This window comes from Zingiber officinale, chromosome 6A (genome assembly GCF_018446385.1).
Source record: "Zingiber officinale cultivar Zhangliang chromosome 6A, Zo_v1.1, whole genome shotgun sequence".
Taxonomy (NCBI): domain Eukaryota; kingdom Viridiplantae; phylum Streptophyta; class Magnoliopsida; order Zingiberales; family Zingiberaceae; genus Zingiber; species Zingiber officinale.
Window position 1 is genome coordinate 91,400,799 of NC_055997.1, and position 21,741 is coordinate 91,422,539.

General features: G+C 37.1%; 2 protein-coding genes across 2 annotated transcripts; both read left to right on the forward strand.

Moving 5' to 3' along the window:
- The first annotated feature begins 825 nt into the window (after positions 1-825).
- LOC121996907 (tRNA-dihydrouridine(47) synthase [NAD(P)(+)]-like) lies at positions 826-16,215 on the forward strand. Its single transcript, XM_042551061.1, has 11 exons — positions 826-1,240; positions 4,377-4,493; positions 4,573-4,809; positions 5,917-6,145; positions 6,245-6,510; positions 9,724-9,996; positions 13,996-14,277; positions 14,417-14,537; positions 15,442-15,611; positions 15,690-15,796; positions 15,918-16,215. Exons 1-10 carry the CDS (start codon positions 971-973, stop codon positions 15,786-15,788), a joined length of 2,064 nt encoding a protein of 687 aa, XP_042406995.1. The 5' UTR covers positions 826-970; the 3' UTR covers positions 15,789-15,796; positions 15,918-16,215.
- Positions 16,216-17,345: 1,130 nt separating this feature from the next.
- LOC121996908 (ATP sulfurylase 2-like) lies at positions 17,346-21,545 on the forward strand. The gene is made up of 5 exons (XM_042551062.1): positions 17,346-18,008; positions 19,503-19,908; positions 20,008-20,268; positions 20,906-20,992; positions 21,061-21,545. Exons 1-5 carry the CDS (start codon positions 17,425-17,427, stop codon positions 21,202-21,204), a joined length of 1,482 nt encoding a protein of 493 aa, XP_042406996.1. The 5' UTR covers positions 17,346-17,424; the 3' UTR covers positions 21,205-21,545.
- Positions 21,546-21,741: the final 196 nt, after the last annotated feature.

Sequence of the window (21,741 nt, forward strand, 5' to 3'; positions counted from 1 at the left end):
CTGCATGTAAATTTTTCCGTGATTTATTGATCGATATCGTATCAGTTTATTTTGGACACCGTATATATATTTAGACCATCTCAATCGGTGCCCTTTTAATACCATTTTGGTGTAAAAAGGACATAAAATCTCCTCCAATGGGGATCCCAAAACTTGTACCAAAATGGTGCAAGTACGGATTTTTAAAATATTATATATTATAATATTAAATTTATATTTAAAATATTCTTAAATATTATAAATTAATATTTTTTATAATATGATCAAGGTGAAATCTCGTCGACTGTAGATGTTGATAACAGTAGATGACAATACTTGATTTCAAGAGTTTCTTGCTAGATATGAAGGAATCAAAAATAAAAATGCTCACTTTGTCCTTAGAAATGCATTAAATGAGGATTTGTGGGAACAATTTGATAATTTTGATAATTAAGGTTCATAATGATGTATTATTAATGAAGTATTATTTGGTTTGTGAAAATATTTTTAAAAAATTATCTAAATTGTTTATTATTGTGTATTATCTTTAAATATTAAATATTAGGATGTTTATTAAATTATTTATAACAAAATACTAAATTTTAATTTTCTTGTAACTAAAAATATAATATCATAAAAATTAGTTATCATGTACAATAAAATTTTTAATTTTAATAATAATTATTATCGTAATAAAAATATTTAATAAATTAATATATATGTTGAATAATATATTATAAGATGAAAAAATAGGATATTTTAAAAAATATATATTTTTTTAATGTAGGAAATGATACTAAATTGATGTTGAATGTGTATCAAAATAAACTTTGTAATTGGAGATGGTCTTGGTAACCCTAAATCCTATGAATCTTAGGAGGTATCCACACCGCGCGATGAACTCAGGTAGTTCCTTTACCCCACTACGAGTATAACTGGCTCACGGCTGCTGCTCCGAAAGACAGTTGCTAAAAAACCTCGTGCCTTCGCCATGGAACCTCCACTGGAGATGGAGTCGGCGGTCGGCGGTGAGAGTGTCGGGGTTTCCGTATTCGAGGGCGCCGCCTGTCCGGGACCGGAGGATTTGGTGGCCAGAGCAATAGCCCCTGTAAAATCCCAGTACTTGCGTGCTCCTCCTCCCAGGTCTGGCTCTCTTGGCAGTGCAGTCGTCGACAACGCCAACGAGAAGAGCAGTGTTCCGAAGGTAGTCGTTACGAAGGAAAAGAAATCCCGGCGGCAGCTCAAGAGAGAACGAAAGCAGGTTGCTTTTTTTGTTGCTATTCTTGGCATAATTTTTGCTTGGTCTCCGGAGTTCTGACTATACTAATAGAATAGAATGGTTTTGTGACCACGTTCCAGTGTATAATTGATACGTAGAATTATTTGAATTTTCGAACGAGAATGCTTTCAATAAAGAAGCGATTGCCATTTCACTTACATCAACTAATGTTTTGCAAATATTTGTGTGCTTCACTTTAGCGCCTCCTCTCGTGCAAGAATAGAATCTAACTTGAAAAAAATAATATTATTTAGAAATAAAAGACCAACCTGGGTTTCTTGCAATTCTAACGACGATACTGATTTCTTTGTGCTTTGTCTATGATATACATTCAAACCATTTATATGCCTTAGTTCAAAAGGTATTTTATTGCTTATTACTATTATTTCCTCATCTCGTGTTTGAAGCATATGAGTTATTATCTCCTTTTTTCCCCTAATCCGTCAATAAAGTTTCTCTCCATTTGAATCAGGTTATTGGAATATCTTGACTTGAATATTGTTTCCACTTGTTTAGGTTTTTGACTTTTTTCTTCTTTTGCCCTTTCAATGATTATTCTCACATGACATGACTTTATCTACTTAAAAGTCATTTTCCATTTTCAACTTGTGTGTCAAGAAGTTACACACTTATTTTTGCTGTGAATATTTTGTGTTAGACTTTAAAGATATGTCTGGGAATACGTGCATTTTATTTTGTCTTTATATATGATGGTACACAAAGTGCCTAGATTTCTCATCAAAACTAGATTGCTGTAGATGTATGATTACTCACCTTTAGATATTGTTTTCTCCTATAATAAGCCCGCCATTTTTTTACGAGAAAAAAAATCTTTTGCAGTCAGAAGTGTTGGTTCCTCCCTTGTTATTAAGGTTTATTATGGGATTTTATCTTTGATAAAAGATTAAGTTACCAGTTCATATTTGATATACTATTTGAGCGAGTAGTTTTAACATGCCAATTTGATGATCCGAAATCATGTGGATTGGACTCAAGGGTAGGTAGCCTCGATCAAGATAAAGCTTAGATGATAGACATCATGGATCAATTGTGGAGCCAAGCATGGAGTCAGAGTTGAATTCAGAACTCGAAAATAGTTATCGAGCTTGGATAAAGATCCGAAGACATGCTACCATGTATTGTGTTTGATGTTGTACTTTTGGGTTTGTTTTGAGTAAATCAATTGCATTAAGATATATATGAGTCTCTAACTAGAGTTGTTACTTAGGGGTCATCTTGTTTCAAACTTCCACACTTGTGGAAATTCCATAAGTTTGGGTTAATGTTATTCATCCTCGTGAGGTTTCATTGTTGACTTGTAGACAGTGTTTCTTGTAAAGGGGTAGTTTAGTGGATTTGTGAGTAGTAATGCACCTTATACGACGTAGGCTGTGGAGTATTTGAACCATGTTATATATTTGCATCAGCATTATTAATTTTATTTCACACTTTTGTACCCACATTTATCACATTTATACTTGTTACACACACTTGCTGCTAACATTTAATTGAGATGTGTTTAAAATTTTTGGGCTGTCTATCAAACCCCTCTCTCTTCTAGCTGGGCAATTAGGATCCAACAAGAGTAACAGCTCATTCAATATAATTTCAAACCACTAGACATTATTTTAAAAATCATTAAGCACTCTTTAGTATTTGCACCTCTATTTATATCAAACAGTCTGAATCTTAACTGGGGATGGAGCTGGATTCTGTGTTCTAGGAGAGGGAAATTCTGACTTGTCATCATGCATAATTTGCTTCAACCATTGCTTGACTAAGGCTTACCAGTATGATTCAGTAAGAAAGTAGATAGAAACTGACAAACTGACAAACTGCTGCATAAAGAACAGGTAAATCTATCCAAGGAAATGTTATATGAGTAGCAGGATGTAAAGTGGAATGCTGTTATGAAGAATGTGTGTGTCCTAGGTTGAAACCTAGGCAAACTAGTGGGCAAGTTAAACATGGAAGTTGGAGTGCCTAAGTTGATGTGGTTGTTACTTTGCTAATCTAAATAGAAGGAGATGTAATGGTGGAGTCTGGAGAGGATAAAGAGCTCGTGTACTTGCAGGTGGAATTTAGAGATGCAAAATTTGAATGGGGAAGAAAGAGTCATAGTGCCCACAAACTTTTGGATAATGAATGACAAAAGAAGGGTATCTTCTTTTTTTTTTTTAAAAAAAAGAAAGAGGATACTATCACAAGAGTCAAAGTTGCACTGTGAAACAAGGTCACAATGGCCACAACCTTTTGGGTAAGGACTATTTTGAAAAAGACAACGAATAGAACAAGTGATTATCATATCCTAACCTTAACACATTAGCTAAATAGAAACAATTGAACACCCCAAGTCTGAGGGGAAAATGATACTGACAAGAAATCGAATATGAGAATGGATTTTGTCTACTAAGCAAAAGAAGGTAATAACTAATGAGAAAACATGAAGGTGCCTTATGTTTAGTTTGCATTTTGGTTTGAAGTGAATAACAGACACCACCGCAAAGTTGTTAATGAACATAAGCTATATAGGTTCCTGCAACTGCAGTGAATCAAGTGCATCACTTATATTGATTTTTTATATACAAACAAATCTATGGAATTTCAACATCTGTAAAAAAATATACAAGAATTATCCCAAACTTTTCTTAGAAGCACCCAAAAACATTACTTTTTTATTAGTTATTTGAAATTAAAACTTTCATGGAAGTGTATAATACAAAAGATTTTGTTGAGGTGTAGTTTTCAAATGTAGTAGAATGAGGATGCAAGGAACTAGTCGAAGTAACATTATTTAAAAGTTCTTTTGAGCTTTTCCTCCAATTAGTGGATTGATTTCTTGAGTTTCTGCCCCCAGCAAGCTTCTTTTTGAGGATAGAGCTATCTCTTTGCTTTCACAAAACTTTCAATTATTTTTCAAACAAAAATAGCTATAGCCTACATTTTTAAATCCTCAAGGTTCTGGCTATCATGTGCAGTGATCTTTAGTGTTATGTGCCATCACACAGACTTTTCTTAATTCGCTTCAACCTCTGTACATGCATAGTTGATAACTTTTTTTTTTATTCTGTATTGTTATACCTGAAAGTAAATTTTTTTTTTTTGAAAAAAATTGTAGGAGCAAGAGTCTGCAAAAAAAATTTGTCCTGAAATTGCCAAAACTGGAAATATTGGTGCCTGCCGTTATAATGATAATTGTCGCTTTAGTCATGATTTGGATGCATATTTGGCAGAGGTAGTATCTTCTCTGGGATCATTTTCCATTCTACTACTGGTTAATTTCTGAAGAATACTTGTTCTATGCTGTGCTGCAGAAATCACCGGATTTGGAAGGGATTTGTCCATTCATTAATGTTGATGAAACATGTCCCTATGGGATAACTTGTAGATATTCAAATACTCACAAACAATGCACATCATTAAAGCCCAATTCATCTGCTAAGAGGAGCTCTGAGGTTAATTGTCTAAATAAAGATCTGCAGAAGCTATTGTGGAAGGATAAAGTTAGTTTTCCTAAGGCAGATTTTCAGCTCCAGCTCCTTGGTCTAAAGGTAGGTGGAAACTCCAAAGGTCCTTAATGAAATGTAAATTTAGAAGTCATCAATCACAAACCCTTGCTTGTATTTGCCTCAAAAGATGCCTCTTCTTTTGCCTTTGCTATGCTATGCCAAATTATCATCTCTCTCTCTCTCTCTCTCTCTCTCTCTCTCTCTCTCTCTCTCTCTCAATAGAGATTTCAACCAACTTCACACCTATTAAGACATTATATATAACTTTCATTTATATTCCATGGATTAATAGGCACATTTGGTTCCAAATATATAGCTTTGGGAAAATTATATCTTTTTTGAAACATCATCCAGCAATCTCATTTTGGCCTAAAATTGATCCAAATGTCATTCTTTACCCCATGGAACTCTTTGGATCTCCTATCTAAAAAATAAATGGTTCTTGCAGATCATCAGCAATTCTGTTTAAATAGGAAACATGGCAAAACAGGGGGCCTTTTGGTGCACTCTTCTGATATTTCCAGGAAATAAGTGCTCTTCTTGTAAATATCCCAGTTACAAAGTATTTATTGCTTGAAACATCTTTATTATTCTATATAAGCAACTAGTAACAGAATTTCATTCATAGTAAGAAGTAAACTTTGCGCAACGATAAAGTTGCCTCCATGTGACCCGGAGGTCACGGGTTCGAGTTGCGAAAACAACCTTTTGCAATGCAGGGTAAGACTGCGTACAATAGACCTAATGTGGCCCGATCCTTCCCCGCAACTGCCCTTTTTAGCAAGAAGTAAACTGAAAGACTGACATTCAGACCATTGCAGGACAGTATTCTTATTTAATACTTTAATATTAGTGACTTTCTCAAGATCAAAGAACATACCAAAACTAATTTTCCTTTTGTAGTTATGAATTCAAGTTAATATAGGTTATTACATAAATATCTTCACCACCTCCTATCTCCCCATAAATGCCTTTGATATGTTCTGACATTGGACCCGAAACTAGTTAACCAAGCTCAACTACTCATCTTTGTAAAAAAAAAAAAAACTGAGTTTCACCTTAATCTATTTTTTTAATTCATGTTCAAATTATTTAAAAACAGAATCATGGTAATTTTCTCTTTCACTTGCCATTAATTCTTCCATGCAGGTGGGTAAGAGTAAACATATGAACTCAGAAGCTGATATTGTTAAAGACCATCAGGAAGCTGATAACAAACAAGTGCTTTGCAGCTCTGAATTTACACAAGACTGTTCTCCAACGTATATAGAAAATGAATGTTTGGGGAGTGATTTTATTTCTGAGGACCCCGCCAGACTCTTGAAGAAGCCAAAGAGTAAATATGATGAGGGCAACTTTGAATCAGATATTAGTCATGGTATGCTCTATGATTCATTTTGTATAATTCTATTGTGTTGAATTTCCTTTTTCCCAATTGGTACTAACGGTTTATTTGCTGATTGAAAAATGTGGGCAGGAACAAACCTTGAAAAAGAGAAAATTCAAGATGGTCAAGATTGTAGCTTACATAATGGACAGGATAGTGTTTCATCTGACTACTTGTGTTCTGAAGTTGAAAGTCTGAAACCACATGCTAGGGAAAGAAAGCTCATTGACTTCAGAGGGAAGCTATACCTCGCCCCCCTAACCACAGTTGGGAATCTTCCCTTCAGAAGGATATGCAAAGGTTTGGGAGCAGATATTACATGTGGGGAAATGGCTATGTGTACAAATCTCTTGCAGGTATGCTGTCAAAACTCAAAACTGTGGTGGCCCAAATCATTATCTTTATCCAGTTTTGGTAGTCCCTACTATTTGAGCATGCAACATGAATTATCCTCTATTTTTTTTTATACAAAGCTATTTTTACTATAATGTTGGTATCTTAAATCACTTATTATTTTACATTGATGCTTGCATTGGTTTTTTTCATCACTCACACTTTTAATTTTAGTCAACTCAATTTAATCTCGCTATAGTATCGATGGGTCATGTTTGAAAATATCTATAATATTCGAACCTATTTTTCTCATTTTATCATTGCTTGTAGCTACGTCTAATTACTTTTGGATGGTAATACTTTGTGTTCATATTTTCTAATAACTTCACACATCTATTTTAGCATTTTTCATCTCTGCTAGATTATCTTTTTTGTATTAATATTTTCTAATTGACCAAAATTGATTGATAAAGTACGGTGAATTATATGACTATCATATAATCCTCTAGCCCAAGGGATGTTATAATCACCTAAGAATCTAGAAATTCCTTCTCTCTTTTTTTCCCTTTCAATCATCAATTCAATTTCAAATACCAACATTATTCATAGACACATTTTATGGAGCTCCCTTCTATTGCCCATCATAAGGATGACAATGGGGTGAGGTAGTGAGAGGTATGGGATGTATGCTTCCTCCAAATCCTTACCTTATCCGGTTTTTCATGTAGGTCAAAGTTAGATATGGTAATAAAATCTAAATTAAATACTTATATATATATATATATATAATCTATCTCACTTTACCTCGTTTTGTATATGTAGGATATATTTTATTTCATCCCCTTTTTAAATTACAGGATGGGACGACCTTAATTAAAGAACCCTCAAAAGCTACAGAGAAGGATGTTGTCCCAAGGACATTGCCACTCCCTCGTCAAGAACCTAAACCGTCATCGTTGATGATTGATCCCAATTTTTTCACAAAACTTGTTGCAGCTAAAGTTATAGGTTATCAGCGCCCCCAACTGCCATATTGCCAACCCTCAGATATTACACTGTTAATATTGAGGCTATCCGCTTAGCAATTAGTATTATTATTAAACATTACCTAACTCAAAAGCTCTGTGATGACTGATGCTCAGGTTGACACTGAGGTCAACATGATGACTCCAATTATTGTTGCATGTTTCACCGCTTTATATTCAAAGCTATGAACCATTCATAAACAATTTCAAAATTATGCAAACCAATTTCAAGCCCCTCCTATGCAAAGGAGATTGAGTTGCCTCTGCCTTTTGCAAATGCAATACAAAATTTTGGTGTCTTCACACCACATGGAATACAGCCAAACTACCTTCGCATTCCAGTTTACGCTGAGAATGTACAGAGAAGGATAATCCACCTGGTTTTGGGATGCGGGTCCTTACGAAGCATATGTTCCGTAATTGAAATCACTTGGAATACCTGTCAAGTCAGTTGATACCCAATTGAAGACTGGCTTTCCTTGGTGGACTTATAAGTACCAGCTCTACCATGATCATTATGATCTACGTTGCATATTTCCTCCGAGTAACTACAGCGATCACACCTGCATACTGGCTAGCATGTTCTTAGGTACTATTGGCAATCCGCCTTCTCCGACTCAGATCATGACTCATTTGTCTAATGACGCATATGCTCCCGGATGGTTACCAGTTCAGAGCCTTTGCTGCCCTGTGCCACGCTCCCCGCGAAGAGTGGAACTAATAGTTGCTCTTGAAATGAGCACCTTTTGATGTAGTTGCAAACTTACTTTCATTTTGCTACTTTATTATCAAATGGTAATGCTTGCATTTTGAATTCATAGAAGACTGTTTTTGTTTTTGATTATGGTGTAACAACTCACTGGAAGTTATTAATCATGAGAAGCAAATTGCCATTCCTACAACCAATATGTGACCATCACAAGTCTTAAAGTTTTTTCTCCTAATTTATTTTTCTTCCTCCCAAATCGTCTTCTTACTCAAATCCTCTTCCTCCTCATCTGCATTAGTCACAGTGTTGCTGCCTTTAAGGTCCTGACCCTGTTGCTACATTTGAGGTTTTGTACCAGATTGTCAATCTGCTGTTGCCTTCTTGCTCAATGTGATCACGATGTTACTATGCTTCACTAGTAGCATCACCCTTATTGTGTGCTTTGTATAGCTAGGAATGCCCTCCATGTTGGTGGCCAAAGTGTGCTCTAGGTGATCTCATCAACATTGAGCAGGTGCTTACGGGCATGCCATCGACAAGGCTGTACTGCTGAACATGATGTTGAGGTGATCCTGGTTGGTAAGGGTGGTTTCAACAGTGCGTACCACCTCAAGCCCAAGGTCATGGTTGGTGAAGAGCCTCTCATTACACGCCCCAAGGCTGCTCATTCCGCAAGTGATATAGAAAGAAGATAATTTGGAGGAGAAAAAGAAATTAGGAAAAAAATCTTTAAGATTTGGGATAGGTCTGCGTTAACTTATGGAGGCACCCTCCATAAGATAATGTATGGAGATTTCAGAGAATGTGTCCCACTATTCACCTAATCACTTTATTCTAGTAATGATTCTACCATATCAGTTGAGGCCAACTGTTCAGTTTGAGACCATGTTTCAGTTGTTTGTGTTCAATAGATGCCGGCGCAATATGCGAATAGTATATTGGGTTACAGAGTTTACAAAAAGAAAACAAAAGGAGTGAATTAATCTAATAACACAATAGGGAATTTTGTTTTGGAATGAAGCCACACTACCTAGCTTCATCACATAGCATTTTAAGCAGAATTTTCTTCAAGTTCGTAGATTTCCCATATGATAGGAAATTACAGCTTTGTTGCTGTTTGATTTTTCTCGTATTATGTTATATTCAAATGTATGACTAAGTACGTAATTTGAAAAGGCTGGTAGCCTGGTATAAATTGGATTGACCCACTAATAACTCAGGGCCCAAAAGCTTAAGCTTCTTGAAATGGCCTAATTTATAGATCAACTGATTTAGAATGAATATCCAGATGGCCTGTATGTTGTGGTAATGATTTGTTTATTGTAATTGTTTTTGGTTTGAAGTGTGATTTGAATTAGAAAATTCAACAGGAGAAACCATGAAAATCAATCATTCGTAACTATTTCAGTTAGCATCTTCTTGCCAAATTGTAATCAGATAGGGACCTTTTTCTACAAGCTTGAATTTTCCCCTTTATATACTGAAATATTTTGTTGTATCAGGGACAGGCTTCAGAGTGGGCACTGCTGAGGCGGCACTTGTCGGAGGATACTTTTGGTGTACAAATTTGTGGTGCTTATCCTGATACTGTGGCACGTACTATTGAGCTCATCGACCGTGAATGCACAGTTGACTTTTTTGACATCAATATGGGATGTCCAATTGATGTTGTTGTAAACAAAGGTGCTGGATCTGCTCTAATCATGAAACCAATGAGAATGAAGAGCATTATTCAAGCTGCTGCGTCCACAGTTTTGACACCTTTGACAGTGAAGGTATACAAACCTTGTACTTTCAAGTAATTTCTGTACTATTGTTTTGTAATAACTTATTTAATTTTGTTTTTATTATGTATACTATAGCACTTCTTTTTGAAATTCTGATATAGTTATCGAAATACAAAACTGGACAGAGCATCAACCTATCCAAGTTCCATTTCATTGGTTCATCAACAATTGGACTGATCTGTTGGATTGGCATATATATTAAATATATCAAGGAAAATTTCTACAGGCTTCACTATCTATTTCAACTACTGTTTTTGTAGAGAACAACTCCAAAAATTAGAAGAGTTGAATTTTTTAAAAGAAGATGAAGAAGAAGACGGAGATCTTAACTTGGAGAGGAGAAGAAATTTGTAGCCTCCAACAACTATTTCAACAGCTATGTTGAAAGGAAACAACTATAATGTTTAGAGGATATGAGAACTAGAGATGAGAAGAAGATAAAGATCTGCCTTGTATAGGAGAAGAAATTTTCAGCCTCCGATAACTATTTTTTAAATAACTGATTTTAAAGGGAAACATTAGAGGAGATGAGAATTGGAGAAACATTACTTTGAAGTGGAGAAGAAATCACAGTAGTAGGATGAAGAAGATGATGAAATCATTGCATACAACCTCAATCCTCATTTTCATCTGCTGCCGGTTGGCATGAGACAAGAGACTAGAGGATTTCACATGACATTTGAGGGAGGATTAGGTGATAGCGGAATAAGTTAACCTTTGCTATAAGGTAAAGCTGTTTTTGACAAATCTGGTCCATTTAGTTCTTCTAAACTGCCCACGCTTTCACTTCATTTGCCTAACTTTTATGTGCAATCCGCCTGGGCCTTTTAGAATGGCTGCATATAGAGGACCAAATATAGGGTATGTGAATTGAATCCCTATTCAAAATGCTCAAGTGGCTATTGAGATTGATTTTTAGAATAATACACTTAATATATCTAGGAGACAACTTTTCTTTGGTAGGAGATAATAGATGAACAAAATAAGTACAACAAAATGATCCTGGTGCATTCAAAAGAATGGTAAAGCAGATCTAACCATGAAGGATAGAGGATGATAATATTTGAGGTGGTAATATACATGGTATCTCTATCATGTGTATTTTTTTTTAACAACCCCTTTTTTGCTGGGGCATCTGATAACTAGATAGCTGTGAAAGAATGTTCTAACTAGAAAAGAAAGACTTGAAAGTACGGTAGAAATATTCTAAACATTCTCACTAAAAATCCTAATGCACAAGATGTGAAAAGTTTCAGAACATTCTTTCAGTAAGAAAAACTGTCATTCTAGAGTAAGACATAGTCATCAGATGGGTCATTCTAGAGTAGGACATAGTCATCAGAATGTATCAAAATATTTAATCCAAGTTTTGAGTGGACACGACTAGGATGTAGTCATCAACATGTATCAAAGAAAATGGCGCATAAGCATGCTTATGGACACTACTAGGGAATAAAGACTGGACACTTAAAATTCATTAGCTTCGCGAAACCAATATTTTGCAAGGTATGTAGATTTTTGGATTGCCCCACCAACAATGGATCTGAAGAGATGTTCAGAACAAATGCAGACAGAGGTGGAGATAAAGCTTGCGGGTAAAATCCTCAAGACTTGTGTTCTATGCCAACACTCTTCTTGGTTCATGGAGTTGAGACTTGTGTTCTATGCCAATACCCTTCTCCGTTCATGGATCTGGAAACAGAGTTGCTATTTAGCAATTTAGTGTTGTTACTAACAATAAATTCAAAGGAAATTCAAGTTTGTAGGGGGAAAGTGATAATGATGAAGCAATATGGTCCTACCCAATGTCTTTTATGAGTGTGAGAGGCCCTTTGCAAGCATGACACTGATAGTAGATGCCGGTGACGTAATACTAAAGAAAGGATTGTTGTTATCAGATATGTGTTCAGAAGTTCCTGAATTGAGGATTTAGGTAGATGGCTCAAAGTACGTGCTAGGAAAGTAGTGAAATTATCTCCATGAGTTAAGAGGGATAGAGAAATGAGTGGGGGTGTCGATTGTAGCTGGAGCTGGAGTTTCCGAGCTTACTCTTTAACAGAGATGAAGACAGTGTAGCTGGCATTGGATGACTAACTAGTGGTCCATCATTTAACATTGGATCTGACTGAACCACGTGAGAGACATGTCCTTCAAATATTCTCATTCCCATAATGGATGCCCATCTCTGGATCTGCCCTGGATGCCTCTACCAGACCCTTCTAACTCTGGATGAACTACAAGAGCAGAATGGTCCATTCTAGCTCAAACTTGTGGGGCAGAAGTAATAGAGTCGTGTAACATCTTCATATAAGTATCTGATAGTGAGGGAATAGATGTTTCTCCAAGAATCTGCCTGCATTGGCTCAAGTTCAGTGTGCAGTCTGAAGAAACATAATAGCAATAAACTTATCATCATGAGTTGAGCATCCAATTGACACAGTGGAGAGCTGAAGTAAATGTCTGTAATCAGTAGCAAAAGCTTGAAACTGACCCAGATAGGTAATCATTCTATTTCAGATTGACGAAATTGGAAGAGATTCTCAATCACCTTGTAAGTGCGACAGATATCAACAAAGCACAAATCATGTGCATTGAAAGAAAAGAAGCATTGAAAGATGCTCATAAGATTTGGATCAATGGCTTGCCAAAGCAGAGCCGATAATTGTCGGTCAGTCCTCTCTTGTTCAGCTCTGTCTCACTATCTGACTTAAGAATATTGGCAGCTCATGTGATCAGATGTGTTAATTACCCTTGATCTATGAACCAAACCCTGATTGTTGCAACCCAGGATCCATAGTTATTCCCATTTAGTTTCTCAATGGTAATAAGAAAAGAACCTGCAAAGAATAGAGTTGATAAAGTTGGAATTCTTGAGGATGAAGGGATGGTGAGGTGGTTGAGGAATACAACCTTGTGGGGACTGAAATCCAATTCCAGCAGCCACGCAAAGCTGAGAACAATCACTTGGAAATATAGGAAGAAGCAACATGAAGAATACTGCAGATTAAAGGGAGAATACTAGTAGCAAAGTGAAGAACAATAGCAAATCTGTATATGGACAACATCAAACTGCAGATGCAGCAGGGAAATCGACAACAAAATGCTCCTCCTGTATCTTCTGCTCTTTTGGTTCAGAAGCAAGAACCCAAGACAGAACTGTCCAGATGAGGAAATTAAGAGGATGAGCTGTCAGCTCCAGTGATGAGGAAGAATTAGCTGATCAAAGGAGGTGAAGAACAATTGGATGTTTGTTGTAATGGCTCCAAGCAATTCATAACTTAGCAGAATTTAGAGTGTGGTTCTATGATCTCAACATTGTATAGAAACACCTAAGATTGAGTTGAATCACCTAAAAGGTGGAGAGAGGAGCTGGAAGGTGGCACACTACCATATGGGGTGCTCTACCTTTGCTTCTGTTGACAGGAACTATGTAAGTTAGAAAGGTCAGAAAGTGGTGGTGTTGGGACACGAGAGGAGAGTTCCCCAAGATTCTAGCTCGGCCATCTGCTGCTAGTAGGAAGCAGGAAGAGCTGAGGAGGGAGAGAAGTTGAAGGTGAGCTTCTATTGACAAGGATTAGGAAGAGGGATCATACACTGATAGATGATGCTGACTGATATAATGATATTCTAATGGTGAGGCCAGATGTGCCATCTGTGATGAGGGTAGGGGGCCACTCAGGAGTGAAACTCTTGTTGGAGAAGGAAGGATGAACAAGAGGGGTGATGGTAGAACAAATTCTTGCAAAACCATTTTCTGAATTACCATTAGGCTAGTGACTGATTCAACATGCTTTTACTGGTTTTGTAAAAACATTTCCTCTCTTATAATAAAAGTGATCTGTTGATGGGCGATTACAGTTTTTCTTAATCCAATTGCCTGATCTGGTCTTGTTCATGTAATTACAGTGCTAGCTTAACTTCTTCATAATTATATGGTAACATAAGAGGGTATGGTCCCTGATTTGCAGTATATTTATGATGTTCTAGGTAAGAACAGGCTATTTTGAAGGGAGAAATCGCATTGATTCTCTAGTATCAGATATAGGCAAATGGGGAGCCTGTGTGTTGACTATACATGGTCGATCACGACAACAACGATATAGCAAGCTTGCTGATTGGGATTACATCTATGAATGTGCTAGAAAAGCCCCAGATGATCTGCAAATTTTAGGGAATGGTGACATTTTCTCATATACTGACTGGATCAAGCATACATCTGACTGCCCTCCACTTGCATCCGGCATGATTGGTAGAGCTGCTCTAATAAAGGTTTCTCCTTGCCTACCATTTTTCATATTAACTTCTAAAATTTTGAATTGTTTATGGTATTTAATTTGAAACTATTTTCTTATTTGGTAGTCATGTCTTTCATGCATCACTAATTTCTGTTCTTTGTCCTAAGTAACAGCCTTGGATATTTACTGAGATTAAGGAACAAAGACATTGGGATATTACATCTGGAGAGAGATTTAATATTCTAAAAGATTTTGTACAATTTGGCCTGCAACATTGGGGCTCTGATGCTAAAGGTATGTTCATTGAGGCATTAAATAAGTAGGCTATTATCCAATTTTCAAGAGACATTGGCAATACTTCTATATTACATTCATAGTTACTGTTGCTCAGAAAGTGGTTGTGTATAGGTACCACTGCAGTGTTTTTGTGTTTTGACAAGGAAACTTATATGCCTGTACATGCACACACGTTTGAAATGGACATACTGTTAGAAATGGATACAAGCACAAACTTCATTCCCTACATAAGTATATGGTAATGGAAGTGTATATAAGCCCCCGTATAGATAGCAAATTTTGTTTGAAATTACATCATAATTTCTATATATGAAAATTCTGAGTGCTATATTTTGACTAAACTAACACAGTCCATGTAGAGTAATTCTTGTTCCAAACTACATCATAGTTTCTGTAAATGAAAATTCTCAAGTATTATAATTCTAATAAACTTACACCCAATTCAAAAATTACAAATGCAGTTGATGATGAAATGATATTGCTGAAGGACATTTAAGTAAACACGTAAAACAGTCTGAGTTATATAGTGGCGAACATTACTATATGATTAGACTGATTAATTATGATGGATTATTAACATGACTGGTCTATTCTATGCTAGCAACATCACTGTCTTCTAGATGTTTATTTATGACGGTTTAATCAACATTTTCTGATTTGTTATTATCTTTTGTTATTTATCTTTTAGATTATTGTATAAAAATATTTACCTGTGCATTTCATGGGTATATACAATTGAATCAAGTTTTAAGGTGAAACAAATCACTAAATCAACTATTGTAAGAATTTTTTGTTTCCACTTTCATTTATCTTCTGTATAAACTCTGATGCTGGATTTTTCTTTTCCTTTGTTCAGTTGATTCATATTATGATTACATCCTCAAATTTGAAACCCTTGTAGGTGTGGAGACAACACGACATTTCTTGTTGGAATGGCTTAGTTACACATGCCGCTATGTACCAGTAGGTCTGTTAGAAATCATTCCCCAACGTATAAACTGGAGACCACCCAGCTACTATGGTCGAGATGATCTCGAGACCTTAATGGCATCTGATTCAGCTGCTGACTGGGTATGGATAATTGATAACGTGCATCTAACGAAAGAAGATTGTTGATTGTTTACAATGGTTGGTTCGGTAACAATGCAGATTCGGATAACTGAGATGTTGCTTGGAAAAGTTCCTGAAGGCTTTAGTTTTGCACCTAAACACAAGTCTAACGCATATGACCGTGCTGAAAATGGCTAACACATGAGGTTAGCATTTTTCTTCTTTGTTTTCTGAATTGCATATATAATCCAGTCATAAGTTGATATTGTGATAATCGACGTGGATGAAAATATCTGATGTGGATAATTTGGTCTTGGAACGTTACAGCACACAAAGCATTCAAGATCTCGGCGTTTGGCACAGTAAGCTTGATGTTAGTTTCTTGATTGTTCTCCTGTTGCTACTATAAGAATGCACACGCAAGTTTCAAGGGAATGGGAAAAGAGTAACTGTAAAATTTCCAATGACCGGTTGGAGTGTCTGCCTGCATCGGATCACCTTTCAACTCTTCTATTTACAATGTAACTCAGAATCTGTGCATTGCTAATGTTAGTACTATTTATTTTACGACTTTGAAATAATTTGTTTTCTAATGAGGTTCAAGATATCATGACTTTTACTTGCAGAAATTATTCAAGAGATTAATAAAAGTATTTGGTGATAATTGTATTGCCTTATGTGGGTCTGATTTAATTCGTTCTGTAAGCATCAATGCTAACCATCCATGCAAATTATTAATGCCTTGTCTATTATGTTATGCTATGAAATAGAAATGTGCAATTTTCTTGTTTACATAAATGCATATTTTTCCTTCCTTTCTACGCCTCTGACACAAATTTCATCACCTTTTCATTGTGAACGGCCTTTTAAGTTGTGCCGGTCGTTGTCTATGACTGATGTGAAGATAAAAAGAGCGGAGAGAATGGAATGGTGGAAAGAGGCAAGCGACGAGGAGTTAAGAACCAATGGAGCCAATAGGCCACTTTATGCGACTTATTCATTTAATGGATGAACAGGAAAGACAGAAAACCAACAAGAGGTATACTGGGGACTTAAGAGTCTGTTATTGCTCTTGACTTGAGATGATCATTGGACAAACAAAATTAAAATTGGCCACTTCTTTGCACGTGTGTGCGTGGGCACAACTTGAGCTGTTAGTATACTTGGCCACCAATTACTTGAGCAAGTGTGCTTGTGCTCTGACGAGCACATTGTGCACATGTGCTTTGGCACAACTCCCTTGAGCCAGCCCTCCACGCCTTTCTGTCATAACTTTGTTTATCTAGTTTAGTTTGTTCCTCTCAGGTCGCAAGAGGTGATAAACCTTGATCAAGCCCCTCATTCGACCTCAGCCCATCAAACTGAGTCCAAACCGATCGTCTCACCGGTTTAGTCCAATCTCATCGACGCACTCATTCGCCGGACTCATTTATATTTAGGAATAACCATTCTATCCTAATTCAGTGGGCCTGTACAGGGAATAAGAAGGTTGAATTCAAACTTACTTTATTTGTTTTGTTTTTTTTCCCTGTCCGAATCAATCTCCATCCAAAATTTTGCATGGCCATTTTTGAAAATTTTCCCCTTTTATTGTTATTATTATTATTATTATGGACCTTTACATATCTGGCTGCAAAGCTATGGTCTCCCGCAGAGCCAATTCCAGCCGTCCATCGAACATGCGGCTCCTGTGCATTATTCCTTATTCTTACCTCTGCCATTAAACACTTCCTTTATAGCAATTTCCTAATCGAATTAAAAATTCTGCATTCCCCCCCTGTTTTGGAGGCACCAAAGCAGGAGAGCCACTCCCGAACCAGCTATAGCAGCAACCATGCCTCTCTCCGCCACCGCATCCTCGCTCTCCGCTTCCACACCCTCGCCATTGCCTCCGACGCCGCCGTCGAGATCGGGATACGCCGCGGCTTGTTACTCGCTTCCCAAGTTTCCATCCCACGTCCGCCTCGTGGTCTCGAATCCCTTGCACAAATCCAACCCCCTGACTCGTTATTGCCTCCCGATGTCGCAGCTCGGTGCCCCGGGGCGCGGCGTCGTGCGGAGTTCGTTGATCGATCCCGACGGCGGAAAGCTCGTGGAGCTGATCGTGCCGGAGGCGGAGCGGGATGCGAGGCGGGCGGAGGCGGCGCGGCTGCCTCCGGTTAAGATCGGCGCGGTCGACCTCGAGTGGGTCCACGTGGTGTCGGAGGGATGGGCGAGTCCGCTGAGGGGGTTCATGCGGGAGCACGAGTACTTGCAGAGCCTCCACTTCAACTCGTTCCGCCTCGACGACGGATCCCTCGTCAATATGTCGTTGCCGATCGTTCTCGCCATTACGGACGAGGATAAGCAGGCGATCGGGAATGCGCCTGATGTCACGCTGGTTGCGCCTGGCGGCGGTTTCGTTGCCATTCTTAGAAGGTTCGTGATTTGTTTCTTGTCCATTATTATAGGGGTTGAAGTCGTCGGTTATCCTCGTTACAGAGTAAATTAATCCAATGACACTACTGTGCACACCAAATAAGGCCATCGGCCATCGATTTTGGTTTTCAACCTGGAGCAATAATATAATTCTTCGGCATCTTGACTACCAATGTCCCTTTTCGATTTCCCCCCAAATAAATGCTTCTTGTTTGCTTGCATGCATCGAACTTTGTATGCAGATTTGGAATATTTTTTGCCTAACATGATTTATTTGGACTATTTTAAGTTTCCTTAGTTAAGAAAGAAGAAAGATCCCTTGTTGCATCAAATTTCTGTGGCATAGTATTAAAAAGAGTAATTCTAAGATCAATAATTTTTTTCTTAACAATTAGACAAAAAATTAGAAGAAACCGAACGAAGCCAAGAAATAAATCTGTCCTAAATCCACGTAGGGTGACCCAAACCTGAACCCTAAGGATACAACTAGGAAGTCTTTGTGGGTCGTTTTTCATGAGGCATTCTCTTATGAAACTCATAGAGTCTAAGAAGCAGAAGGTGATTGAAGAAAGTGGGAGAATCCACTTTTTTAGTGATGCAAAAGATAGTAAACTCCTCTTTAGATACAAGAGCCATCCAAAGCTAGTTGACTCTTAAAAGATGAGATTCAACCCAATAAACTCGGATTGTGATATGATTTGATTAGTGTGGATTGAAACTACTGGACCTCTACAACGACAAGTATACTTAGTCTCTTAAATTTGTGGCTTATCCTCAGATTGGAACTTGACCATTGGTCATATCACTCAGACAACTATATATGGGATGTGAACTTAGTATAAGCTTATTTGTTGAAAAATAACTCAATAAGAATGTACAAAACAAATATATAGTTGATTTTGGAATCAACCCCAAGAAAGCCCTCAATGGCCTATCATCCTTGTCAAGATAATTAAATATAATGACAATTTAAATTGTGTAGGCTCATCAGTGAGCCCACTTTCCAAAAGACTTGCATGGCTCTTGAAAGCTTCTTAAGGGGTAATTAAACAATATATGAGAGAGATAGAAACCACAAATGTTAGATGTGTGACTAAAAAGTTGAAGGGAACATTTCAGTTTCCTTTTTCTATATCTATTTATTGAACAAAAATTGAGGCGATTTTAAAGAAATGAAAGTTTTTCTTTTTTTTCCGTGTGAATTAGAGAGCATGTTTATTTTGCAAGAATTTTGGGACATTTTGTCTTTCCAAAATATTTTGGTATCATATGCAGTGAACATAATATCCTCGTAGACATGCATTCTAACTATTTTGAAAGTTTCACTCAATGCTCACTCATCCTTCTTTCAAGGCAGGTTCAAGTTATATATTGATCTTATTAGGTCAAGGGCATATATTAAAGAGTTTAGTGTATCTTAGTTTGCTCACTGAACATGAATAATATATGTTCATATGCACAAGATCAAGAGAATTTACTGTGCTTGTTCTGCAGAATTGAAATTTACAAACATAACAAAGAAGAAAGAATTGCCAGAACATGGGGAACAACAGTTTCTGGGTTACCCTATGTCGAGGAGGTAATTAGTCCTGCTGGAAACTGGCTGATTGGCGGGGATCTTGAAGTGTTAGAACCCATCAAATACCATGATGGCCTTGATCATTATAGGCTTTCTCCCAGTGAACTGCGCAAAGAATTTGACAAACGCGGGGCTGATGCTGTTTTTGCTTTTCAGTTGAGAAACCCTGTACATAATGGCCATGCTCTGTTGATGAATGATACACGTAAACTTTTGTTAGATATGGGCTACAAAAATCCCATTTTACTATTACATCCTTTGGGTGGTTTTATCAAGGCAGATGATGTACCATTGGCTGTGCGGATGGAACAACACAGCAAGGTCATGATTATTGTCCATGCTCAGCATTTTGATTTGTTAAGTTTGCACCGTTGATATGCTTATGAGTGAGGCATGACTGGTGGTGACATATTTGAGCAGGTTCTGGAAGATGGAGTTCTTGACCCAAAGACAACTATTGTGGCAATATTTCCTTCTCCTATGCATTATGCAGGGCCAACAGAAGTACAATGGCATGCTAAGGCAAGGCTTAATGCTGGTGCTAATTTCTACATTGTAGGTCGTGACCCAGCTGGAATGGGTCATCCAACTGAGAAAAGAGATTTATATGACCCGGATCATGGCAAAAAAGTTTTAAGCATGGCTCCAGGTCTCGAGAAGCTTAATATTTTGCCTTTCAAGGTATATTCATCCTATCCAAATTATAAACTCCAGTTAAACTATGCAAGGTATTGATGAATATTTACTGCATTCATTAGCTGTTCTCTTTGTGAAAGGCTTATGTTAGGTTTCAGGAGTAAACATTAATTTTGCCATAGTAGTAGACTCTGCCTTCTTTCCTTGAATGATTTAGCTACTTTAATATTTGATTTGATTCAATAGATATCTAGTATAATTGACATTGTATTTTCCAGAGTGGTATTGGCTTCTATCGGGAACGTCTATTGTAAAACTTTTAAACGGACTGACAAACTAGCATTGCTATATCCATCATGATACCACTGTATACTACTTCCTCTAGGTTCTTCACGTTGTTACAGAGAAAGAACTTATATACCTGTGTGTTAACATAGTCATGTATGGCGTGGGACATGGAAATATGCAAATTGGAGTTGCAAAAGGGATGATTTTCATAAACCCTCATCTTGCTGCACCTTGCCTTCGCCATTCTATTATGGCTAGAGCAAAAATAGCATTTGTCATATGTTGATTAAATATTCAATTAGGAAGTTTTTTGGTTTTATTGAGAGATCCAGCATATGCTTCACATTTCTTTCGCCAGGTTAGTCTCTAATTGCCCACATTTTATCACTGATAGGTAGCAGCTTATGACACCGTGGCCAAAAAGATGTCATTTTTTGATCCTTCTCGGGTTCAAGATTTTCTCTTCATCTCAGGAACAAAGGTATTGCATCTATCCTGATCTGTTGCTTTATTGTCTTGTTCTAATTTGTCACTGAATGATTGATGCAGATGCGCACGTATGCAAGAAACGGAGAGAACCCACCTGATGGTTTCATGTGCCCCAGTGGATGGAAGGTCTTGGTAAACTACTACCAGAGTCTCCAAAATGAAGAGCTAGGAAACGAAGCGGCAGCTGTTGGAGTCAAATCGTAGGAAATTCTAACGCCGGCTTATGGAAGCTAACAAGAGTTGATTGCTTCGCATACTGTTCCACCTTTTCTCTATTTTGTTTTACTAGGTCGTCGAAATAGGTTTCAGATTTTTCTTTCGATCGATTGCCATTATTTGGTAAATAGGGCTTCCGCAATTAATTGTGAAAAAAAGGAGGTTAGACTACTTTAGCCTCTTTATGTATCTTAGCGGAAGAATTTTGTGGTTGAGGTCTCTTGATTAAGATGAAGTTGAAATTTCACAAAATGAGAGAAATCTGATTCTGTTCTGAGTTTAAATGGATCAAATATCAAAAATTAATCTGTGGACAGATTGTGAATTTATCTTCTTGTTAATTTAAAATATTTTCACTCTTATGCAATCCCTCTCTTTGATCCGTCTTGACGAGTAAATTAAGCATTATCTAATCTACTGTAATCTGCAATAAATTGTGAATTTAGAGAAAAAGAGCTGACACTGCAAGTTTTGGGAGAGTCAGGTTTCTTTTGTCTTCCGTTTTATTATAATTATGAGAAAATT

Bases quoted from the DNA above. Each gene is read 5' to 3' on its own strand.
- LOC121996907 (XM_042551061.1), top strand. From the start codon at position 971: ATGGAACCTCCACTGGAGATGGAGTCGGCGGTCGGCGGTGAGAGTGTC. The intron at 4,494-4,572 runs GTAGTATCTTCT...GCTGTGCTGCAG, and splicing joins TGGATGCATATTTGGCAGAG to AAATCACCGGATTTGGAAGG. The intron at 15,612-15,689 runs GTATGGATAATT...GTAACAATGCAG, and splicing joins CTGATTCAGCTGCTGACTGG to ATTCGGATAACTGAGATGTT.
- LOC121996908 (XM_042551062.1), top strand. From the start codon at position 17,425: ATGCCTCTCTCCGCCACCGCATCCTCGCTCTCCGCTTCCACACCCTCG. The intron at 18,009-19,502 runs GTTCGTGATTTG...CTTGTTCTGCAG, and splicing joins TTCGTTGCCATTCTTAGAAG to AATTGAAATTTACAAACATA. The intron at 20,993-21,060 runs GTATTGCATCTA...TGATTGATGCAG, and splicing joins TCTTCATCTCAGGAACAAAG to ATGCGCACGTATGCAAGAAA.